Source organism: Ophidiomyces ophidiicola, assembly GCF_022830035.1.
Source record: "Ophidiomyces ophidiicola strain CBS 122913 chromosome Unknown scaffold_21, whole genome shotgun sequence".
Taxonomy (NCBI): domain Eukaryota; kingdom Fungi; phylum Ascomycota; class Eurotiomycetes; order Onygenales; family Onygenaceae; genus Ophidiomyces; species Ophidiomyces ophidiicola.
In genome coordinates this window covers 281,399-301,745 of record NW_026054661.1, presented here as the reverse complement: position 1 = coordinate 301,745, position 20,347 = coordinate 281,399, and the positions used below count along the sequence as shown (strand labels likewise).

Genomic DNA, 20,347 nt, shown 5'->3' with positions numbered 1-20,347 from the left:
TTAAGGGGCCACAGGGCACAGTGGCTGTTTAAATGGCATTATTTCCTCCTGCCGAAACAATAAAAATATGTGGAATCGGCATGCTCTTTTCTTATGTTTTCAATACGTGGTGTGCTTTGATTCTCGTATGTCTTTTTACTTCTTCGATGTACTCATGATGCAGACGGTTCGCTTTGATGGACACCTATGGTAAATTCTATGTAGTAACTGGATTTCGAGCTTGCAACGGTTATTTTTATTCTCGGAGAACTTCAATTCTCTGGTACACTTTTGAATTTCCTGATGAAAATTATCCAACCAGGTCTAATATTGAACGAAAATCGGGATCTTCCAACAAGCTAGCTCAATAGTTGAACAATGAAACAGAGTAATGTGGACAAAAGCACCTCTTAGATCACTGGGATAAGGATACGAGGTTGAAGGAGAAAGGAAAAGAATGCTCAGGGACTAATGATCCAGCCTGAGAAAAAAAAAGGTGTAATGTAATGTAATGCCAAAGCAGATGCGCCGAAAAAAAGGGAAAAGGAGCCTGGCGGAAAGGTTTGTACTCGACGCCGGTAGAATGCGATTTGGCAAAAGCAAAGAACAGTTTGCCTACCACACAACCGCAAAATGAAAAGAACTAGCATATACATACATACATATAAAGTCACATATCAAAGAAGGCAGCTATAACATAATGGCGAAGTTGATTAAGTGATAAGAGAAAGCCGGCTTAAGATCTACCTCTCGTGCTCCGTTTTCTTAATCCAAACTCTTGTTCTTGTAATTCTCTTATTAATTTCAAACTCTCCGGATCGGCATCAACTTCGGCGAAACTGGTACGATCGCGTTTACCCGGTTTTGAATGGCGTTGCGGAGAAGTAGGGCTAATATTGTGTCGCCCGCGGTGAGACCCTGCGCCACGATCAATGAGGGGCCGTGTTGGCTTAGCCTCTTTGCTCATGGATCGTTTCGGTGAGTTGAGTCGAGGGGATGGTTTGCTCAGTTTTGAAGCAGAGTTTGATGAATCTGAAGTAGGTTGGTTGCTCGTTGTAGTGGGTGACGCAGCTGTCCCGTGTTTGATATCTATGCCTGCAGACGTCACTTCAGGCACTGTTGGATGGGGAGTTTTGGGTGATGTGGAAATAGGAGTGCTAACATCAAGCAAGTATTCTTTATTTAGGTGTTCATGCTCATTGAGTAAAGCTTGCTTCGCATTAGCACGATTCGCGATGCCCTCGATGCTATCGAGGAGGGAGGTTGGTGGGGATACAAGGTTACCCGCAGAAGAAACATGGCCTGTAGTCGTTGCTGCTGTTGTCCCTGATGTAGAAGTATCTGAGTCCATGCCTAAGGGGTTTATGGTTTGGCCTTGAGTGTCTCCGTTAGCCATGGGTTCTGATCTTTGGCCAGGTGGTTGGGCGGTTAAGCCCAAAGTATCCGAATCGATATTTACTCGTCCTTGTTCCAAATCGGTGTCAGGTACTCTATGGACAATTTCATGCTGAGCGTCTATCAATTCATGCGAAAAATTTCTTGCCCACTCATCAGTGCAGTCGCTTTGCTTTGGTCGTTTGGATGAAGAGATACAGCCATCAGTAGAACGAGGACGTTTAATAGGTCCGGTTCGCGATTTGGCTCGTTCCTGGGCTTTAATGGGATCGACATTGCCAGATTCATCATGGATACAACGACGCTATTAGGAGTCTGACGTTAGCGGTAGAATATATAGTAATAGCGGGGACGGCAAACCTTGCTCTTTCTACACTCCTCACATGCCTTATTCCTCCCTTTCTTACCTGTAACAGAGCCCGGACTGTTCCCGTTCACTCCAGATTGGTGGCTTGGGCATAAATCCAGTGGTCCAAATCCATGTGAATCATGCATGATCGCATCGTCATCGGTTGAAGTATTAACTGCAGTGTATGAAGTAGTATCCGAATTTCTTCGGGGCTGGAGATAGGAGCCATTAGAATCAAAGGAAACAATCCCATGACCAGGTGTAGTATCATTAAACTGGTCAACTTTGTGGCGACAGCGTATTCGACGTTTTCTACACGGGTCGCATGCCACCCTCTTTGGGCCAAGGCTGGCATTTTTCAAGACTGGTTTTAGCATAAGGTCTTCCTCGGATTTAATATCAGGAAAGGACACTTTACGCGTTGGAACTGGGCTGTCTTTATTCGAAATAGCAGTGGTGGGTTCTGACGACAACTGGCCCTCCGAACTTTGCGCATGCCGAGGGCGTGACGATTCGGAGACAGTGCTGAAGAGCTGACTCCCATTATTTACATTCCGCTCAGAACGTCTTGTCGGCTTTATATTTCGCTTTTTGTCCGAAATATCTACCTTTGTATCTAGTGATATCGCACCCGGACGGGTCCACTGAGCAGCAGGTTCATTACCCCTCTTCCAGGCAACCCAAATTCCGAATTTCACAATTGTTTCAATAGGGTCATTTTGACCCTTAGGAATAGAGCGGGCGACAGCATTTTTCGTTGATTCTTTTGTCACTCCCTCAACGGCATAACCGCCGGCGATTAGTGCAGTCCGTAATAGATATTTGGCAAGCTCTGGTAGCCCATCGAGCTCTGCTTGTGAATAAAAGCGGGAATTATAGTAACTAGACCCAGCTTCAGCCTTGCTCATTTGCCCTTCAAAGTTGTAGTAGATAGGGAATTTTCGGTAAAAGCGGTAATTTTCATCTTTTATGAAAGAATCCAAGACGTCGGGGGGTATAGGATCCTGATCTATGTATCTCAATGCAGTGTACCACATGATTTTCTGGAAGAATGGATATCGAAACTTCCTTGGGACATTTGTATCTTTCTCAATCTGCGAGACCTTGATTTGCATGGCATAATTCATTCTTGTGAGGAAATTCCCGCCGATAACCAGGCTATCTTCAGGGGTCCATACGGCGTGAATCCAGCCTGATGGTATAAGCATAGTGTCACCTTCTGACAAGTCGACCCGATAACATTCTTTGGTCTGGTCCCCAAGGAAGGTTGTATCTTGTGCAGCAGAATTACACCATTCTTCATATTTCTTCAGGTGCTTTTCTTTTGGGGGAATAAAGAAAAATGTCTTTTTTCCCTTGATTATATGATAATAAACAGATGATCCTCCAAAATCAATGTGGAAATCAGTATAACAGTCTGCAACCGACATCAAACAGTAGAATTGGACTTTTGGATAGTCCCCGATGTCCTTCAGTTCATTTGGCCAAACGTCGTCTTGGAGATCAATGTCACGGACTATTTTTGGTCGCCTGATGAGTTTCCCAATTGGGCTTTGCGAAACCTCAAGGCTAATAACATTGCGAACAGTCTTGGATGAGCTGTTGTCGTAATAGTAATCGACCCACTTTTGCATGTTCCATCTCTTATCCTCCCCTTGTTGGGATTTAACATCAATCACTTCCAGCCGTTCTTCTAAGCCATACAGCTCACCTACGGCTCGAACTGTGAGATTGTCGGGAATAACCATGTCAAGAAGGTCTTGACAGCAATCCGTTACCTCTTCCATGTTGTTGTCATTCGAGAAAGAATCAATAATGGCGTCGAATTCTTCTTGACATGAAGCTTCTGGCATGGTGGACTGTTGAAATCCCAAGGCTGTTGTAGGAGTGTGGGGATTAAGGTATGAAGGAATGACCACGGGCTCCGTCATTCCCATGCCGTTCTCAAAATATTCTGCGGTGACAAGTCGAGGAGGTAAACGTGCGAAATTATCTGGCAAAAATTTCATTTTGCCTTCCTTAATAGGTAGAATATAATGGTGGTCTGGTGCTTCAGCCGATGGTTTAACGAATCCTTGATTCAATCCAGCGTAGTCAATAGACGTCTTAGGGCGAGATGATTTGCGTACAAAAGTCGTGGGTCCGTGGATCGGCCGACACTCCTTACAAATAAACTTATCCACGGTCCGAATTTCACGATCATTCTTAAAGCCGGCGCACACAATATGAAACCACCGATTACAGCCATCACAGTTAACCCAGGTAACTTCACCATCGTCGCCGCTGCTCATAGGCACGCGAACCAGGTTGCATGCAGCGCAACTGGTTTGATTCGACGTTGCGTTTTCAGAGCCTTCACATTTTACCGCAACCTGGGATGAGCGCCTGCGACCTTTGGGCTTCGAGGATTGTTTGGCCTGCAATTGAGCAGTCCTATCTTCAACGTTAGGCGGAGCGTTGAGATTTGAAAGATTCTCACTGCCACTTTGATTATCTTCACGTGCTAGTCCTGTGCATTGCAGTTCCTTGGAGGAAGAAGTCCCGTAGCCATTGATAATTGGGCGCGAAATAGCCGCTGCACCATCCGACCTTGACCGCACCCGTGCCAGTTCAGGACAGCCGAAAAACACTGACGACACCTTGTTCGCAGGGTGCACCGAGTCATTTGCAATATTATGAGACACGGAGCCGCGCTTTGATTCGGTGTGGCTTTGGGGGACAGCATCCGAGAAATGTCGCCCTAACTGGAGTGACGGCCGGGGTGTGAAGTTAGTAGGTCTTGCGAGGTTCAAAAGTAATTCTGCATCGATTTTCATGCTGTCGTAAGAGGAAGTATGGCTAGTGGAAGGTCGAGCGGCGGATCTTTGCCAGGTCGGTGTAGGTGATCTTTCCGACTTGGCCCGTTTCGATGGTCTTTCCATCGAGTCACCCTCGGCGGGCGAATGAGCTATCGCGCATGTATCGTTAGCGGCAGAGTTGTAAGGGAATTGCGGTAATCTAGCTCTGGTAGCAAGAGCAATAGTGGCTAAGGTGTCGATGTTTGAACCGGATCTAGAGTGACCCATCCTTCCTATTGCTTTGCTCTCGCTAATAGGCTCCGGAGGAGCGCCGTTCTCTCGAAGCTGATCAACACCATCCGATTCATACGTATAGTGATGCTGAAAGGGGTTTTTGGTTTGGGCGGAGTCATGGAAATTGGCTCTCCATGTCGAACGAGAAGAGGTGGATACGAGGGGTGAGATGGGCTCGACAGCGTGTCTCGGCGGGGAGGGGGTGCGATACTGGGGAGGGCGGCTATGCGAATGCCTGCGAAAAGAAAAAGAGGTAGCCATGGCAGTAGGAGTTGCTGCTTTCCGAGCAGGATAGGGGCGGCGGCACGATTGATACTTGACCACCCACCACTCAGGGAAAGGTGGGGAAGTCAAGAGTTGACAGCGCGCGCTTGGTTATGGATGTACAAAAGACGGCGGATGCATAGAAGGTCATTCCTGATGAAAGAACCCAAAGCGCGTAGGTAGGTGTATGCGGATGGCGACAGTGGTCAGGCCCAGTATCGGTCGATTTCGATGGTGATGGCGAAGTGAAGAGGAATCGCTCGCTGGTCAACGTGCAGTGCGGAGTCCAGGGAGAGCGGCGGTGCCACCATGCACGCGGCGACAAAAGGGCGGGTCTCCTCGGTCAGGATCGGTCTTTCGCAGCAAGGTAGACACGAAATATTGGGAATTAGGAGCTCAGCCAGCGGGTGTGGTGAAGGGAGGGTGAGCGACTGAGGATGAAGAGCGGCCGCCAGCGCTCCGTTCGCAGCCTGTATCCGGGGAACAAGTATTGTTACTAAGCCTGGTGCGTCGCGGTAATAATACGGTACCGTAATGACACCGCCTCAACGGGTTTGCCTGCGGGGATCACAACGACGCCGGCGAGTGTGCGCAAGCTGGCATTCATGGAGGCAGATATATACTGCCTATGTACTGCATACGGTGATTATAGTTATCTATTTGCAGTTTCTTCTAAAGCACCCCCTGCCCCCCCCAATGCTCCTAAGCACCGTGGCGCGGAATGGACAGAGTGCGCTCCACCATAGAGTTATCCATTAATCTGACGGCCTGGCCGGGCCTCAACAGCGAGTATTGCATAGGCGCTGTCTCGAGTGCTACTCTCTATTTGGCAGGTGTTCATGAGGAGCTATATTCCGTATTCCGTATACACTCGTTCCACAGCTCAAGCGCCATGGCGAGGGTGGATAACGACAGCACCTGACCGAAATTGACTCTTCTTTAACAAGGCGAACGAAGTATCCCTGGACACGTCCCAAGCCCCTGACAGCAAGCGGCGAATAGCGTGAAGATAGATGGCAAGCGCTGGGCGCTACAGTTGCTGGATGCCGACGAGATGCGTATCAGTGGCAGCTATGGCGCCTACCTAGATCAACAGTACCCATGTCACATATTTATGCGGCTCGTCAACGCGCAAAGACTGGCCTGGCGCTGGTTGGCGACAAAGCCTATGTCGCTTTCTGCCTGCCGTCAACTGTTTTGATGCTCAAGAACCCGGCAGAGGAAACAAACGCGCTATCACGTGGGCACTAAAACCGACATCCCTTCCCACCGCAGCCCTAGCAGGCACCCGACCAAGAACCTCCGATACCCTCCCTCTCCCCTCGTATTTCTGATATTTGCAGAACTCGAAGTCAGCCGGCGATTCCTTTGGATCCAGACCGCAGAGCTATGAGCCGTAGTACCAAATTAGCCCCGGAAGCTAACAGGTATGATCTGTCTGCCTAATCTTTTCTGACTTGCGTCGGGAACCCCCTCCCCGCTATCATTGTTTCAACCGCTACCGGCCAACGACTTTCTAACGTATGTGCTATTTAGGATTCTCTTCGTTAAGAACCTTAGGTATGTGGTGTTTTCGTGATTGTTCTCCCGACCCGGAGCTCCGTCCCTAGAACATGGCCTAGACTAATCAGGTCTTCGTTCGATTCCTAGCTACAACGTCACAGCGGAGGAGCTCTTCGATCTTTTCGGTAAATTCGGACCTATTCGGTAAGATATGCGTCTTTCTTCAGAGTTGCACGCCTTTCATGGCCTGATTATTTCTAGACAAATTAGACAGGGAATTGCTGCCAATTCAAAAGGCACCGCATTTGTGGTCTATGACGACGTTCATGATGCCAAGCAGGCTTGTGACAAATTAAACGGGTTCAACTTCCAGAACCGATACCTCGTCGGTACGACATCCTTCCATGGTCTTTTCTGCAGCTCCCTAGGTGACTTAATATATTCTAACCGATCAACAAATCTACGTAGTCCTTTACCACCAGCCTGAAAAGATGGCCAAGTCGAAAGAAGACCTTGTAGCACGACAAGAGAACCTCGAACGACTGAAGCAACAGCACGGCATCGAATAAACGCATGTGTACTCTGGATACGTTCCCTTTCTATAACCCAAGCCCCTCCTACAACGAGCGCCGGCGAATACTCGAATCTGCTTTGGGGGTCTTCTAGTGACAATCCATTATAGCGGTTGTTTGGACTTAGCCACTGGCGTAACTTGTTTATTCTTTTATTGTTACTGACAGGTTCTGGCGTTCGTTTGTAGATATGCCTATTTACGGCACTTGCAACATGATATTTCATGCCAATAACGCTGGAATTAGGATGGTAGCGCAACATAGTAATATCAGCTTCATTATCTTTTTTCTCCCTGCCCTTCTCTACTCGTGGGCCAGCCCATTATGCCCTTTAGCTGAGAAACGCGGAGTACATAACTACATAGGCTATTTTAGAGCTTTATTCTGCCCTCTATTATCCTTTTCCACATGACCCTTCCAGTACGGAGTAGAAAATTGGAAACTCCCTTCAGCTGGTACAAAAAAGAATCGGGTGTGCAGAGTGAGACTGCGTTCTGAGATTCGCATTCTCGGTCACAGGACTGATTAATTTTCGAGCTTGACGATGATTCACCCCACATGCAAGGTAAATCGAGCACGTGGCATCAACGCCATCAGGTGCAGCCCAAGTACGAAACTGGCAGTGGACAAAATATAAGAAAAAAATAAATACAATCTTACCTCCCTAGCTGGGAATCGAACCCAGGGCTGCTGTGTGAGAGACAGCGATGTTAACCACTACACCACTAAGGATTTGTGCTCTATCAAGGAATAACTATTTCCTATCCACGAATTAAGTCACACCCTCTAGACACCAGTGGCAAAAATTATTCAGTCAATCTATTATTAGGTAGTACGGAGTACAAAGCCCATTATGGGAGGCACAAGAGAAAGAGGCGGACTCCAACTCTCACATCATGGTTGACCCCTTAAACAGCCGTAGCATAACTCATACTCCGTACTCTACTCCGTACTCTGCACTCTTCTGGCACACGAAGCGAGAGACAAGCAGCCTTTAAGCGCACTTGTTTCTGTTAAGTCGAGGTGGTGAAACGCCAAGCATTGAATTACGTAAGCATGTCCTCACCATGAGGTAACTAACTAATAACAGGCCGAAATTCAAAGCAAGAGGTCGTGCCAGAACCGCCCTGCCCTTCAAACAGAGCTCGCTGCTCCCTCCTCCTCCTCCTCCTCCTGTCTGAAATGCATCACTAATGGCCCGAACCTAGGCTAGTGGTCTTATCTTCTGTTTTCAGAGGAATATGGCCCTCGACCTCAACCTGCGCCAAGTCCAATAGTTGAGCATGCTCTAGGGTGGCTGTACTCCTTACCCCCTCTGTTATTCCACTTCTACTTTGACTCACGCCCTTCCTTTTTTTTTCTTTTTTTTAACTGTTCAACCTCAGTATGGTCGATATGTCCGCGCTTACTAGATCTGCCGCCAGTTTAACAACAACTCTCGTTCATGTCGCCGCCACCAGCAGTCCCCCCTCTCCTATGACCACAAACTCCCCAGGCGGAAGCCAGAACAGCGATGGAAAGAACGGCACATGCGAGCTACTTGGGTCGTTTTCTCTGTTTGTTCAAGCTGCCCTGGGGGCTTTAGCAGTCCTTGTACTCGTCTACAAGCGGTGGAAAGAACGGCCTCAGAGACCAGTAAAGGTCTGGGCCTTTGATGTGTCGAAGCAAGTCGTCGGCTCAGCGCTTCTTCATCTGGCCAATCTGCTGGCGTCAATGTTTTCAGCGGGCCAAATACCCGTAACCGCGACACGCCAACCAAATCCCTGCACATATTACCTGTTGAACCTAGGAATCGACGTGAGTACTCCGGATGCCCCTGAAAATACAAAGTGCAGGTTGAGGCTGAGCTTTTTATCTCTCTAATTAGACTACGCTTGGAATTCCTATTCTTATCCTCATACTTCACGTCCTCAATCGTGTCGCTTTGCTCACTCCTTTGGCGACACCCCCAGAATCCATTGAATCTGGAAACTATGGTGACCCTCCGCAAGCAATGTGGTGGTTCAAGCAATCAGTGATATACTTCTTCGGCCTTGTGGGCATGAAAGCATGCGTTGTCATCATCATCCACCTGCTCCCCTTTATCGTCGAGCTCGGTGACTGGGCATTGAAGTGGACAGAGGGCAACACCGCAGTTCAGATCATATTCGTGATGCTGCTCTTCCCCTTGATAATGAATGCTGTCCAATACTACATTATTGACATATTTATTAAGAAAGCCATTCCCGACGATCGTGTGCGCGAAGTTAATGTGCATAGTTTTGATACCGCGTCAGTTGATGAAGATCGACATCATGAAAGCGCATTACTCGCAGGATTGGATGACGATGAAGACTCTATTGATGATGGTCCGGCAGAGTTTTCCGATGACGAAGCGCTGGCTAAGCAACGACTCACGCCCAACAGGTCCAGACCATAGTATCTTCGTTCACATGTTGCCCGATAATCCTCCTTCGCTCTTTGTATTGCTGTATAACCTCCTTCCGCCAGATATATTCGGCGTTAGTCTCCGGCGTTGTCTTTGACATCTTCTTGTTGTTGTGTATCGCAATTTTGGCTGTTTACAATATTTTCTAGGAGTTTCAATAAAGCCGGCGAAGTTCTGTTTCCTGGTGTTTGGGAGAATGTATTCATATTTGACACATAGCCTAAGTTTCGATGCGATGAATCTTCTACTCATTTTGATATTCTTGTGTGCCCTTAATTAGATCATGCATTCATTTATCAGGTTCAGTCACACAACGAATTGCAAGAGGAGACGACGCACGTCGAACGTACTGTCGTCAACTACATCTTGGAGGTACTGGAAAATAACGTTTCGGAGGTGAGAAACTTTGTTCCGCCAATAATGCATCAAAGCCAAAAAATGGAGAAAAACTACGCCGCATGGAAAGCACGCGCATTCTCACAGTTCTCCGCTAGCTTTGCGCTCGAGGGCTATTTGGCTGAGGCCAGCCCTTTTTATCAGTTACCAATGGCTTCGAAAACAGCCCAACGTACCCGCACTGCTGTTACCAGCTACGAGAGCGAACGATCGGAGTTGAGTGGAGAAGAGATGCCATCGAAGGACGAGACAGAAGAGCAGCTTGAAAAATTGCTCTTTGGAGACTCCTGGGGATTTCATGATGCGATAAGCGGTCACAAAGCAACATCTACCGACTTGGTTTTACAAGAGACGCCAGAGTCGGGCGAAGAAGATGAAGAAATCGCAGACAATGACTCCATTGACTATTTTGCTGGGCTGGATGATTCTGACGTGAGTATTATATCCTTTGGCGGGCCTTTGGACCCTTTAGGATACAATTTTCCCACGCCCTCGTCTCTTGAGCTATACAGATAACACCGTTCAGCTATTTATTCTAGATACAGGCAACGGCGAAGTCCTGCCGAATGCCCAGGCCCCATTAAAGCTAGAAAAGCGTTTAGCGATCGACGCCTCTTTATCTGACACTGAGAGCGCACCCGCTGCGTGGGAAGATAGTGACGATGAGCGCATTACAGTATCGCTTGCGACAAACCAGCGGATGCGTAAGCTGAGAGTAGCGGAATCAGAAGATCTTGTTACTGGGAAGGAATATTCACGGAGGCTTCGAAAGCAATTTGTTCAGCTACAACCTATGCCTGAGTGGGCACATCCTCAAACCACCCGGGCTGCGAAGAGACGGAAAACTGGACGAAATGATACGAGTCTCTTCGCAGATGAATCAGGAGCTAGTGGAGATGAAATCGACAGTGACACAGAAGACAGCTTGTCGCAGCAGCCTTTGGCGCGGTTACTGCAGAACATTGGGAGTCTCACAAGCAAGGGTGAACAAGATAAGCCGAAGGGAACCGTCAAATTTCGACAAGGCGTACTGGATATTCAACGGCTAAAAGATGTTGGAGGGAACCAACCTGTAAGTTTATCTTCGGTAACAAATTGACCAGGCGTTAACAATGTCTAACCGACAGTCGACGATCGAATCTCTAAATTTCCATCCGCACTACCCTCTCCTCCTCTCTTCAGGGCCTGCGTCAACTCTTTTCCTTCACCACGTTTCCCCGCAATCCCTATCGCCAAACCCACTCCTTACCTCTCTTCATATTCGTCGAACTCCTCTTCGAACGAGCGCATTTCTGGCTCCCAGCGGCAATCGTATCTTCTTTTCTGGTCGCCGTCGGTACTTTCATATTTGGGATTTGGATACCGGCAAGGTCGAGAAGGTTAACGGTTCAGCAGACCGTAAGGAAGAGCAGAAATCCATGGAGCGGTTCAAACTTTCACCTTGTGGGCGGTGGATGGGCCTGGTCGGAACCACGAGGAAAGGAGGCGGTATCATCACTGTTCTTGATGCAAAAACTATTCAATGGGTCTCTCAGGTACGAGTTGACAGTCGTGGTGGAGTGGCTGACTTTGAATGGTGGAGCGATGGCGAAGGAATGTGTGTTGTGGGAAAGAACGGAGAAGTAAGTGAATGGGATGGCAGAGAAAAACGTATTATCGCAAGATGGGTTGATGAAGGGGCTGTCGGAACTACAGTCATTAAACTTGGAGGTAAGTCCGGCAAACCACAGCTTGGCGGTGATAGATGGGTGGCAATTGGAAGCTCTAGTGGCATTGTGAATATATACGACAGGAGACCATGGGCTGGCGCGACAGCAAGTATACCACAGACCGCTATGAAATCAATAAAAGCCAAAGGAGAGCCCGATAACATGCAATTCGGCATTCCCAAAAATCCGAAACCAACGCGAATGTTGGACCAGCTAACGACTCCCGTGAGTCATCTTGCTTTCTCGAACAACGGACAATTGCTTGTAATGGCAAGTCGGTGGAAGAAAGATGCCTTGAAACTCGGTTAGTTTTCTCCTCCTCGAAACCTTTCAAAACTAATCAACCAATATAGTTCACCTTCCCTCCTGTACTGTATATAAGAATTGGCCAACGTCGAATACGCCGTTTGGCCGTATTTCTGCTGTTGCTGTCTCCCCAATGTCTGATATGCTAGCAGTCGCAAATGAACAGGGGAAAATTCGCCTGTGGGAGATCCATGGATAAATTATAAACATAAAGTTTTGCATAAAATAGGGGCACATCCATTGCTACATTCTTATATTGACATCTTTGCTTGATATGATTGGACTACCATATCTGTACGTCCATATTTATACGACGTGGCTACAACAGCAGGCAAAAAAATCAAAAAGCAATTTAAATCATGGCTTCTATGTGCAGTCTATATCAAAGCATATTTTCTAGGTGTCAAAATTCGTCTTTTGATCCACAAAATGGACATCCACCCAAATGCAGCTTATTCGACAGGGAAACTGTCCTTAGAGTAATTTTTGCATTACTTCTTTCTTTCTGATACCCACCAGGTTCCCTTGTTTTACCCTTTCCAGTGTTAGTGCAGCAATTAGCGCAGCACCAACACCTGAGCCATCCTCAGCAGAGCTCATAATAACTTTATCTTCTTCATGATCCGCCCAGTCAAGAATCTCACGAAGAGCCTGGGCACCGCGTGCCCTGAAGTGAGGATATTTGTTGAAGACGGAACCATCAGCTCCAACATGACAGGATTTTATATTTTTCTTTTTGCAGATTGCCGCCACGCCACAGGCAGAGAGACGTGCAGCGCGGGTCCCGATGAGCTCCGCAAGACGACGGCAAAGCTCGAGTTCCGGCTTTGTGGCTTTCAACCCAAGAGTTCGCTCGAGGAGATCTTTGGTTTCGGATAGATTCTCAAATGGATCTTCCTCGATATGGGCAAGGAAAGAAGAGTCTAGGCAGTACGGTTTTCGGAGATTGTTTGCGTCTTGCTTTTCAAATATAAGATTGCCTTTGTTGTCTATAAGGTCGACAAGGACCAGACGAAATATTTCACCGAGGTAGAGGCCAGCAGTCATCTTCTCGAATGCCTGTTGGCCGGGACGTGGTGAGTCCCGGTCAATAATCATATCGTATTGAGTTAGTGGAAGCACTACACGTTCATTATCAAAAGCACCGTATTCGCAGTTGATAGCAACTGGTGTTTCTGGGGGGAGATTATAGTGGGCGATTTTTGGAATAGAACCTGCATTCTCCATATACGCAGCGTTAACTCCAGTTCCAAAAATACAGCCAATCCTCATGTCTGTGTCAGTGTAGGCTGAGGCAATTAGCGTTCCGGTTGTGTCATTGATTAAGGCGGCAATTTTTATTGGAAGGCCCTAGAACTCGATTAGCGGCCGATGTTCGCGTTTTGGTTTTTAATAGTTATGAATTGGGAACCGTTACCCTCTTCACAAGTGCCGCTTCCAACATAGGCACCACATCTTCTCCCTCGATCCCATCAATATCGAACCCCTTCGTCCAGCGCTGAAGTACACCATGGTCAATATAATCCTGAGTTGCTGGATACGAAAACGTAAAGCCCAGAGGGAAATCGGGCAATTTCTCCCCTTCATGATGATAGTTAATGAATTGTTTCACACAATCAGCGATGTATTCCCAAAGCTCATTTGCAGAGCCACTCTTCAGCTCTTCCGGAATGCGGTATTTGGATTGGGTTATATCGAACTCTCCTTTCCGTTCACACAGGAAAATTTCACAAACACGAAGGTTCGTGCCGCCCATATCCAGGGCCAAAAATGTACCCTGCTCATGACCAGTGGGGAAACCCAAAACCCAAGTAACGTTCATGGGCTGTGAGGAGAGAAAACATGTTATTATCCATGATAGAAGAGGAACTTCAAAAATAGAACAGGGAGGATGAAGGACTTACAATGTTTCCGCCCTCGACGCTTAAGCCTTTTTTATCACATCATCAGCGCGAGTAGACGTGCAGAGTGGGTACGAAATAGCTACCCTTTTCCAATTCCATGATAAAATGGTCAACGATCTTTTTCAAATGCGCTTGGTCAACAGTGAACAGTTCCTCCAGCTCCTTGACCTGCTCAAGCAGGTCCTTCGGCATATCGGCCATTGATCCTACGAACGGTCAGCCACCCTCTGGTGTGGCACATCAAAGAAGCCCAAGCGGAATGCCGGACGTACCCTTGCGGGACGGCCTTCGTCGAGGTGCGGTGACAGTCATCCTTCGATGTATTTTCTTATCCAGACCAGGACGGGTTCAAGCGTTGACCCCGCAGCTGAAGGAGTGCGCAACAGAGAAACCACGAAATGAAGGCTAGGAAGCGCGACAGCGTATCCAACACAGTTTGCTATGAAAAATAAAAGCACGCAATTCACAGAAATTTATAGTAAAAGGAGAAATAGCTCACAATTGGAATATGAAAACGGAAACTCTGTCTGTTAATGGCTGCGGCTGGTCATGTGGGCGCCCCCGAACTCTACATACCACCTACATACATATACTCAACATCTCAAATTCACTACCAAGCGAACACATTTATATTAGGAAATGTAAAGTTAATGCTTAAGCTCTATCCTGAAGGGGCTAAAATGCCCTCGCGCTTGCTCCTTGCTAAACCGAACACATTAATATTGAAAGATCAATCACATCATTGCATTGTGCCTCTCATAAAGGAAAATGAGAATAAGTGGTAAAGGTGTGTTCTCTGGGTTTTTATTAGAATATTATAGCGAGGAATCTTGACTCGTGTTTTCCAGTTTGGGGGGTTCATCCTTTTCCCCAGTATTAAGCATTTGGCTCTCCCCTTCCTCGGATGACTTAACAGAGTCGTCCGCTTTTCGCATTATTTTCTCTTTGTCGCACGGTGTTTCACATTCATTCCGAACATCCAAAGACTTTAGTTGTGACCGGACTCGCTCCTCATGGGCTTGAGATGTTTCTAGTGTATGCTCAACTTCTTCTGTCAACTTCTCAATCTCATGACGAAGTTGTTCATCTTGAGTAATAGGACCAGAGCTTTGTTTCTTGACAGTACTACTCGCTGCCTTTTCAGGATTTACCTGCGCCCAAAGCTGCTCTAGTTCCTCCCGCCACCCCAAGGCATCGGCGAGTTTCAACACCCCGTCATCGCACTCACCCAGAAGCAGAATGTCATCGGGCCGCCCACCGAGGCCACCAGCTTCAGTCAAATTGATGAGCACACGGGGGGTACCATCTCTACATAGAGAAGGCAAACTAGCAAATGGCTGAACACTCAAGCTCGTTCCCATAACTATGCATAAATCCGCCGCCACAGGCAAAGTTCGATTCAGGAAGAAGCGGTCTGGTAGCGGCTCACCAAAGAAAACAATATCTGGCTTAATGAAGCCCATGCAATCGGGGCATAATGGTACATCATCGGCCTCAACCGCCTTTTTCATTAGATCAGCGGGGTACGGTTTATTGCAGTCGATGCAACTCTGTGTTGCGAAGCTTCCATGGGCTTCGACGATCATCTCAGGTGGGATTCCCGCCTTTCGTTCTAGGCAATCAATGTTTTGTGTAAACAATTTGAGTAGCCGGCCTTTGTTGTATAGGAGTTTAATGAATGAGTGGGTGATGGTGGGTTTGCAAGTATGAAGTAGCATTTCCTTCTTCAGGGCATAGAAGGGTCTTGGGTTTGTTCGAAAGAAATCAAGACTAAATACTGCTTCTGGAGCAGGAAGATTCAGACGATCAAGATTGGCATATAAACCAGTGTCTGGGGAGCGGAAATCTGGAATTCCTGCCGCAGTGCTAATACCGGCGCCGACCTATAATTTGACCCGATGTCAGATACTTGACGTTTGTCCGTGGAGGCAAAGGGCAGCCTACCATAACGACGATTTTTCTGACATTCTTTTCTTCAATATATTTTGCTAAGCCTTCAACAGTCCTGCTTTCTAGAGTGCGCGGCCGAACATCATCACCGACCATAATGGAGCTTTCGTTGCCCATGGTTGCTTAGGGAATATATATAGTAAGCCCTTTGCCTTGCCTAGATTTGATGAGTGGAGGAGTCCTTTCTTCATAAAGACACTGTAGCAGAGCTATAGAGTGTAAAGTAAAACATACAACTGTGACCAACTTAGTTTAGGCGCTGTGGTGTAACATTAACGATAGCGTCGAGCGCCCAACATGAACTGCAGCAATGCTCTTGAGATAAGGCGGCGTGATGCAAACCAGTACTTTTGATGGGCGGCGATTCAACAGCAAGGGCAAGGGTGTCTTGAAAATCTTCCCCTCCACCGTCAAATCACGGCTGATGCGGGCAAGGAAGATGGCCGCGGAGTATTCAAGATATGCCAAGACCGCGATTCGTCTCCGCCAGCCGACAAGCCAAGCTCAACGTCGCGCCAACCTTCGCGTTCTTGAATCGAACCTCATATTTGTCACTTCACCGTGTTGTGTGGCTTTTTCCAGGGGAAGATATCAAGAGTTGCTGAGACGTGGTTCAGCATGAGTAAAGAGCATTCAGCGGCTAATGGCAACGTTCAGAGCGAGAATATCGGCCCCGAGCCTGAGCCAAATATCTTCAATGCCACATCTGTCTCGGAAATTAGAGCTACCTTATCCGCTCTTCACGACCGTGAAGCTTCTGTAACAGCCTCCCTCGACTCCCTCGTTGCCTCTCAAAAGGATTTTTCACGCGAGCTCGGCCGGTTGGATCTCTTACGCGCACATATCGGATCACAAGCCAGCACGACCCGCACGATTAGCCATGGCATGCTTTCTGACACCGCTGCCATGGCGCAACGCCTTTCGAGCGCCGTGGAACGGCTGGATATGGAACAATCGCGTGTGAAGGCAACATTGGAGATGGTTGAGCAAGTAGCAGAGCTTAAGGCCTGTGTTCTTGGTGTTGCTGGTTCCATGGGTGCGTCTCAGGACTGGGAGATGGCGGCATCTTACATGAACCGGGCGTCCAAGGTGCCCCCAGAAATTGTTAAGAGTACGTTTGCTGCGGACATCGTGCCGACAACGGAAGTTCCCGACCCCCCCGCCGTTACCCTCGAGAATGCGGCAGAGTCGCTATGTGGTCTTTTTCTCCGTGAGTTCGACCGCGCTGTCAAAGAGAATGACGGAGCAAAAATTACTCGTTTTTTTAAACTATTTCCGTTGATTGATCGATCTGATGTGGGGTTGGATGTATACGGAAGATATGTTTGCCAGGGCGTTGCAAGCCGGGCGAGAGCGAGCCTTAATGCCGGTACTGGTGGTAACGAAGGCAAAGAGGGGTTTTTCTACGCCAATGTTCTTACGAAATTATTCGAACATATTGCGCAAATCGTTGAAGGTCATGGTGGGCTAGTTGAACGCCATTACGGTACGGGTAAGATGGCCAGGGTCGTGGAAAAGCTGCAGGTTGAAGCAGATGTCCAAGGCGGCATTATTCTAGAAACCTGGAGCGATGAGCGAACTATTGACCGCAAGCTGAGCGACATCAAGTCTTACGCTTTTACTTTCCTAGTTCAAAGCTTCTTGCCGAACTCCAGGGCTGGGAGTATCCAGCGGACCAATTCACCAGGTATAAGGGATACTGCGTCACAGCGAACAAGTGAAGACGATAGTGTGGATATGAAAGAAATCGATGGAATTCTTAATGAAATATGTCTCATGCTTGGAAGATGGTCACTTTATTGCCGCTTTCTGGCTGATAAGTGCAGAGTAAGCCCAGCAATATTTCCAATACTCAAATATAAAGTATTTGCTAATCAATTGCGCAGACTGACCGTTCAGAGGATTTTCTTCTGCCGACCTTTGTAGTCGAATCCCCTTTGGCCCAAAAAATTAGCGAACGGCTTACTTTGCCATTTAATTCGATGACAACCTTTTTTCTCCGCCGGTCTGTTGAAAAGGCATTTCAAATTGAAGAAGCTCCACAGGATCTCTCTTTAAATTTACAGCAGCCTCCAAAATCAAATCCGCCACATATCACTTCCGCGGTGGATGACATCATGTATATTGTGAAAAAGGTATTAGAGCAGACCTTGTCCACTGGTCAGAAGACGGTGGCCATGAATGTTGTGCCAACAGTTGCGAGAATTCTTGGCTCCGATTTTATGGACATGATATTACGAAAGATGCGTGATGAGACTTATCCTAAGCCAGTTGTTCCTGGAGGGCTGCCCCCGGAGACGGCTATTGTCTCGTTTCTTATACTAATTAACAATCTTGAAATTGCCGTGAGCTATGTCCAGCGTATCGTTGAAAATATCACAGAATCCTCAGATGCGAGGAGTACTACTCCTGGAGAACCAGAAAACAGGATCCATACACTCTTCCCATTAAAGGATGACGCAGAAGCAGTACTAAAAGCGCTGCAATCGCTCTGCTCGTCGTTCGAATCAAAAGCACAGGATCTCATTGGTGATGGCGTACAAGTCGTATTCAACAACGTCGTGAAAAATCGGCTTCGACCAATACTTACAGAAGCATTTCGTGACATCGATTATCAGCCACCGAACCTAGATAACGGGATAGCCAATGAACTAAACCATGAAGATGTTGAATACAGAGAGTTTGACGGCACCACACATCAGAGCCTGGCTCGTCATCAATTTGCATCTCTCTGGCGAAAGTTACTTGTGCCCATTTCACGAGTTTTAAATGGACGATCTTTTGATCGGCTCCTGGGTGTGACCCTAGCATCATTTGCGCGCTTGCTGGAGAAGCGAATATGGTCGTACCACGGCCGGGTGAATGATTTAGGGGCTTCCCGACTAGAAAGCGACATTACTGGAATTATTTCTGAAGCAATTGATGTTGGTGTTCATGATGAAAACGGCAACGTGGGGAACAGGTATCGATACCGCGAATTGTTTGCGCGATGCACGCAAATTGTTATGGTGATGAATCTGGAGGATGAAGAGTGGGAAGAACTTGAGAAGAGTGGTGGAGATGTTGTTGATAAATTGTCGCCGGAGGAACGTACAAGGGCCAGAGTGATGACTGTATAAGTAAGAAACTTTTCTCTTTCGTCAAATCGGTCGATATGCATCTGTTCAATTGTTCCATGTGATTTGCCATTCAAAACACCATTATTCATTATATGCTGGTGTTTCCGCCTGCCTCGACTGGTATTTTTCATACTGACAAAAGTTTTACCCGCAGAGTTCGGTTAAAAGCCAGAACAGCCTATGCACTGCCCAGTTGAATGGCCAATTCCGAAACTTTGAAAAGAAATCGGCTAAATCTAACACGCCGCATTGAGTCAAGATCAAGTCCTTCCCCCCGCAGATAAGCATGGGGGTTGAAGGCTTGGTTCTTATACACGCACCCCGCAGCCGCGAGCCTTTTGATAAGACGTAGCGCAAGATAGGGGAATTCTTAGGTAAGGCTACTTAGTGGAGGCGCTTCTGCAAGCCAATCAAGCCGCAGAATCGGCAAGATAAGCCACAAGCGTTGGGTTATCTGTGGACCCGGTGATCGGCTATCTTAGCTTCTGTTAACAAACCTTAAAAAGGCTTGTTTTACTTATCAAGCTTGGTATCTTAGAGTCTAGGAAAATATCGGGTATTCTCAGCCAATGGCCCGCTCGGGATAAGCCAACTTCGCCTTCCAGGGCACGAGCGTTTGGTACCTCGCGTGGGGTCTGGGGCAATCTTGATACCAGAACAAAGCCTCTTCATCCTGATAGGGCTGGTGCTGTGATAGGGTACGAAGCGTACCTTGCGATACCGGCATAGTACCTGGCTGTCTTGGCGAGAACATGTGCTCCACGGCTGCACCGTGCGTGAACGTGACAAGGACTCCTGGTCAATGTATGCCTACCGTCATGTCTCTTAGCAGCTTCACACAGTGGCAATGCTATTAGGAATGTCGTGTGCCTGCGAGACAAGCTCCCCATATTCTTCTACCCTTCAGAGCTGGAGCTGCACTCGCTCAGCACTGGACGGGAACTATATATACGGTCTTCTCTTGCCCTGGACGAAAATGGGCCGGAGGTTCAAAATTACTGGCGTGAAATATAGCTTACATGCACCCACCCTGATCTTCCCGCACCGCGCCCCAAAGCAGGAAACGGCGGCTTCAGCCCGAAGTATCCTCCGCCCGAGGTTGTGGCGGGGCTGTACTTTCTTGCCGTCCAAGTGCCTCTATTATCTTCCATTTCTCATAATACTCTCTCTCTTCCTATCTTTCTTTGTGCGTTGTTTCTGACTCTTGTAAGTTCCTCTCAATTTTGTATCCTGTACCCTAAAACCGTTCATCTCAACTCTTATATCATTTGCCATCTCCACTTCCCTCCCGAAACATTCTATCATTCTGAACACTTGTTCTAGGACAAGTGACACTTTAACTATTCCAGTACGTACTCAATAAACTTATGCGATAGCGGAGGATATCACATCGCGACTCCAT

The 20,347-nt window shown here is 47.6% G+C and overlaps 7 protein-coding genes and 1 non-coding gene across 8 annotated transcripts; 4 read left to right on the top strand and 4 right to left on the bottom strand.

Moving 5' to 3' along the window:
* Window positions 1-715: 715 nt before the first annotated feature.
* Window positions 716-5,055, bottom strand: JHD1 (JmjC domain-containing histone demethylation protein 1; the record flags this gene model as incomplete). The annotated part of the gene is made up of 2 exons (XM_049253891.1): window positions 716-1,678; window positions 1,735-5,055. 2 exons carry the CDS (start codon window positions 5,053-5,055, stop codon window positions 716-718), a joined length of 4,284 nt encoding a protein of 1,427 aa, XP_049107203.1.
* A 1,392-nt stretch (window positions 5,056-6,447) lies between these two features.
* LOZ57_004851 (uncharacterized protein) lies at window positions 6,448-7,130 on the top strand (the record flags this gene model as incomplete). The annotated part of the gene is made up of 5 exons (XM_049253890.1): window positions 6,448-6,485; window positions 6,595-6,618; window positions 6,709-6,765; window positions 6,823-6,950; window positions 7,030-7,130. 5 exons carry the CDS (start codon window positions 6,448-6,450, stop codon window positions 7,128-7,130), a joined length of 348 nt encoding a protein of 115 aa, XP_049107202.1.
* Window positions 7,131-7,793: 663 nt separating this feature from the next.
* On the bottom strand, window positions 7,794-7,865 carry LOZ57_004850. Its single transcript has one exon. It is a non-coding gene; the product is annotated as a tRNA-Glu (tRNA).
* A 654-nt stretch (window positions 7,866-8,519) lies between these two features.
* On the top strand, window positions 8,520-9,552 carry LOZ57_004849 (uncharacterized protein; the record flags this gene model as incomplete). The annotated part of the gene is made up of 2 exons (XM_049253889.1): window positions 8,520-8,930; window positions 9,001-9,552. 2 exons carry the CDS (start codon window positions 8,520-8,522, stop codon window positions 9,550-9,552), a joined length of 963 nt encoding a protein of 320 aa, XP_049107201.1.
* Window positions 9,553-9,999: 447 nt separating this feature from the next.
* On the top strand, window positions 10,000-12,171 carry UTP18 (U3 snoRNP protein; the record flags this gene model as incomplete). The annotated part of the gene is made up of 4 exons (XM_049253888.1): window positions 10,000-10,389; window positions 10,484-11,029; window positions 11,085-11,970; window positions 12,020-12,171. 4 exons carry the CDS (start codon window positions 10,000-10,002, stop codon window positions 12,169-12,171), a joined length of 1,974 nt encoding a protein of 657 aa, XP_049107200.1.
* A 275-nt stretch (window positions 12,172-12,446) lies between these two features.
* Window positions 12,447-14,077, bottom strand: hxk1 (hexokinase; the record flags this gene model as incomplete). Its single annotated transcript, XM_049253887.1, has 4 exons — window positions 12,447-13,322; window positions 13,390-13,797; window positions 13,877-13,902; window positions 13,960-14,077. The coding sequence occupies 4 exons, from the start codon at window positions 14,075-14,077 to the stop codon at window positions 12,447-12,449; spliced, it is 1,428 nt and encodes a 475-aa protein (XP_049107199.1).
* A 614-nt stretch (window positions 14,078-14,691) lies between these two features.
* HST2 (Sir2 histone deacetylase Hst2) lies at window positions 14,692-15,943 on the bottom strand (the record flags this gene model as incomplete). Its single annotated transcript, XM_049253886.1, has 2 exons — window positions 14,692-15,759; window positions 15,821-15,943. The coding sequence occupies 2 exons, from the start codon at window positions 15,941-15,943 to the stop codon at window positions 14,692-14,694; spliced, it is 1,191 nt and encodes a 396-aa protein (XP_049107198.1).
* Window positions 15,944-16,444: 501 nt separating this feature from the next.
* Window positions 16,445-18,945, top strand: COG4 (Golgi transport complex subunit 4; the record flags this gene model as incomplete). Its single annotated transcript, XM_049253885.1, has 2 exons — window positions 16,445-17,653; window positions 17,713-18,945. 2 exons carry the CDS (start codon window positions 16,445-16,447, stop codon window positions 18,943-18,945), a joined length of 2,442 nt encoding a protein of 813 aa, XP_049107197.1.
* Between the last annotated feature and the right edge of the window lie 1,402 nt (window positions 18,946-20,347).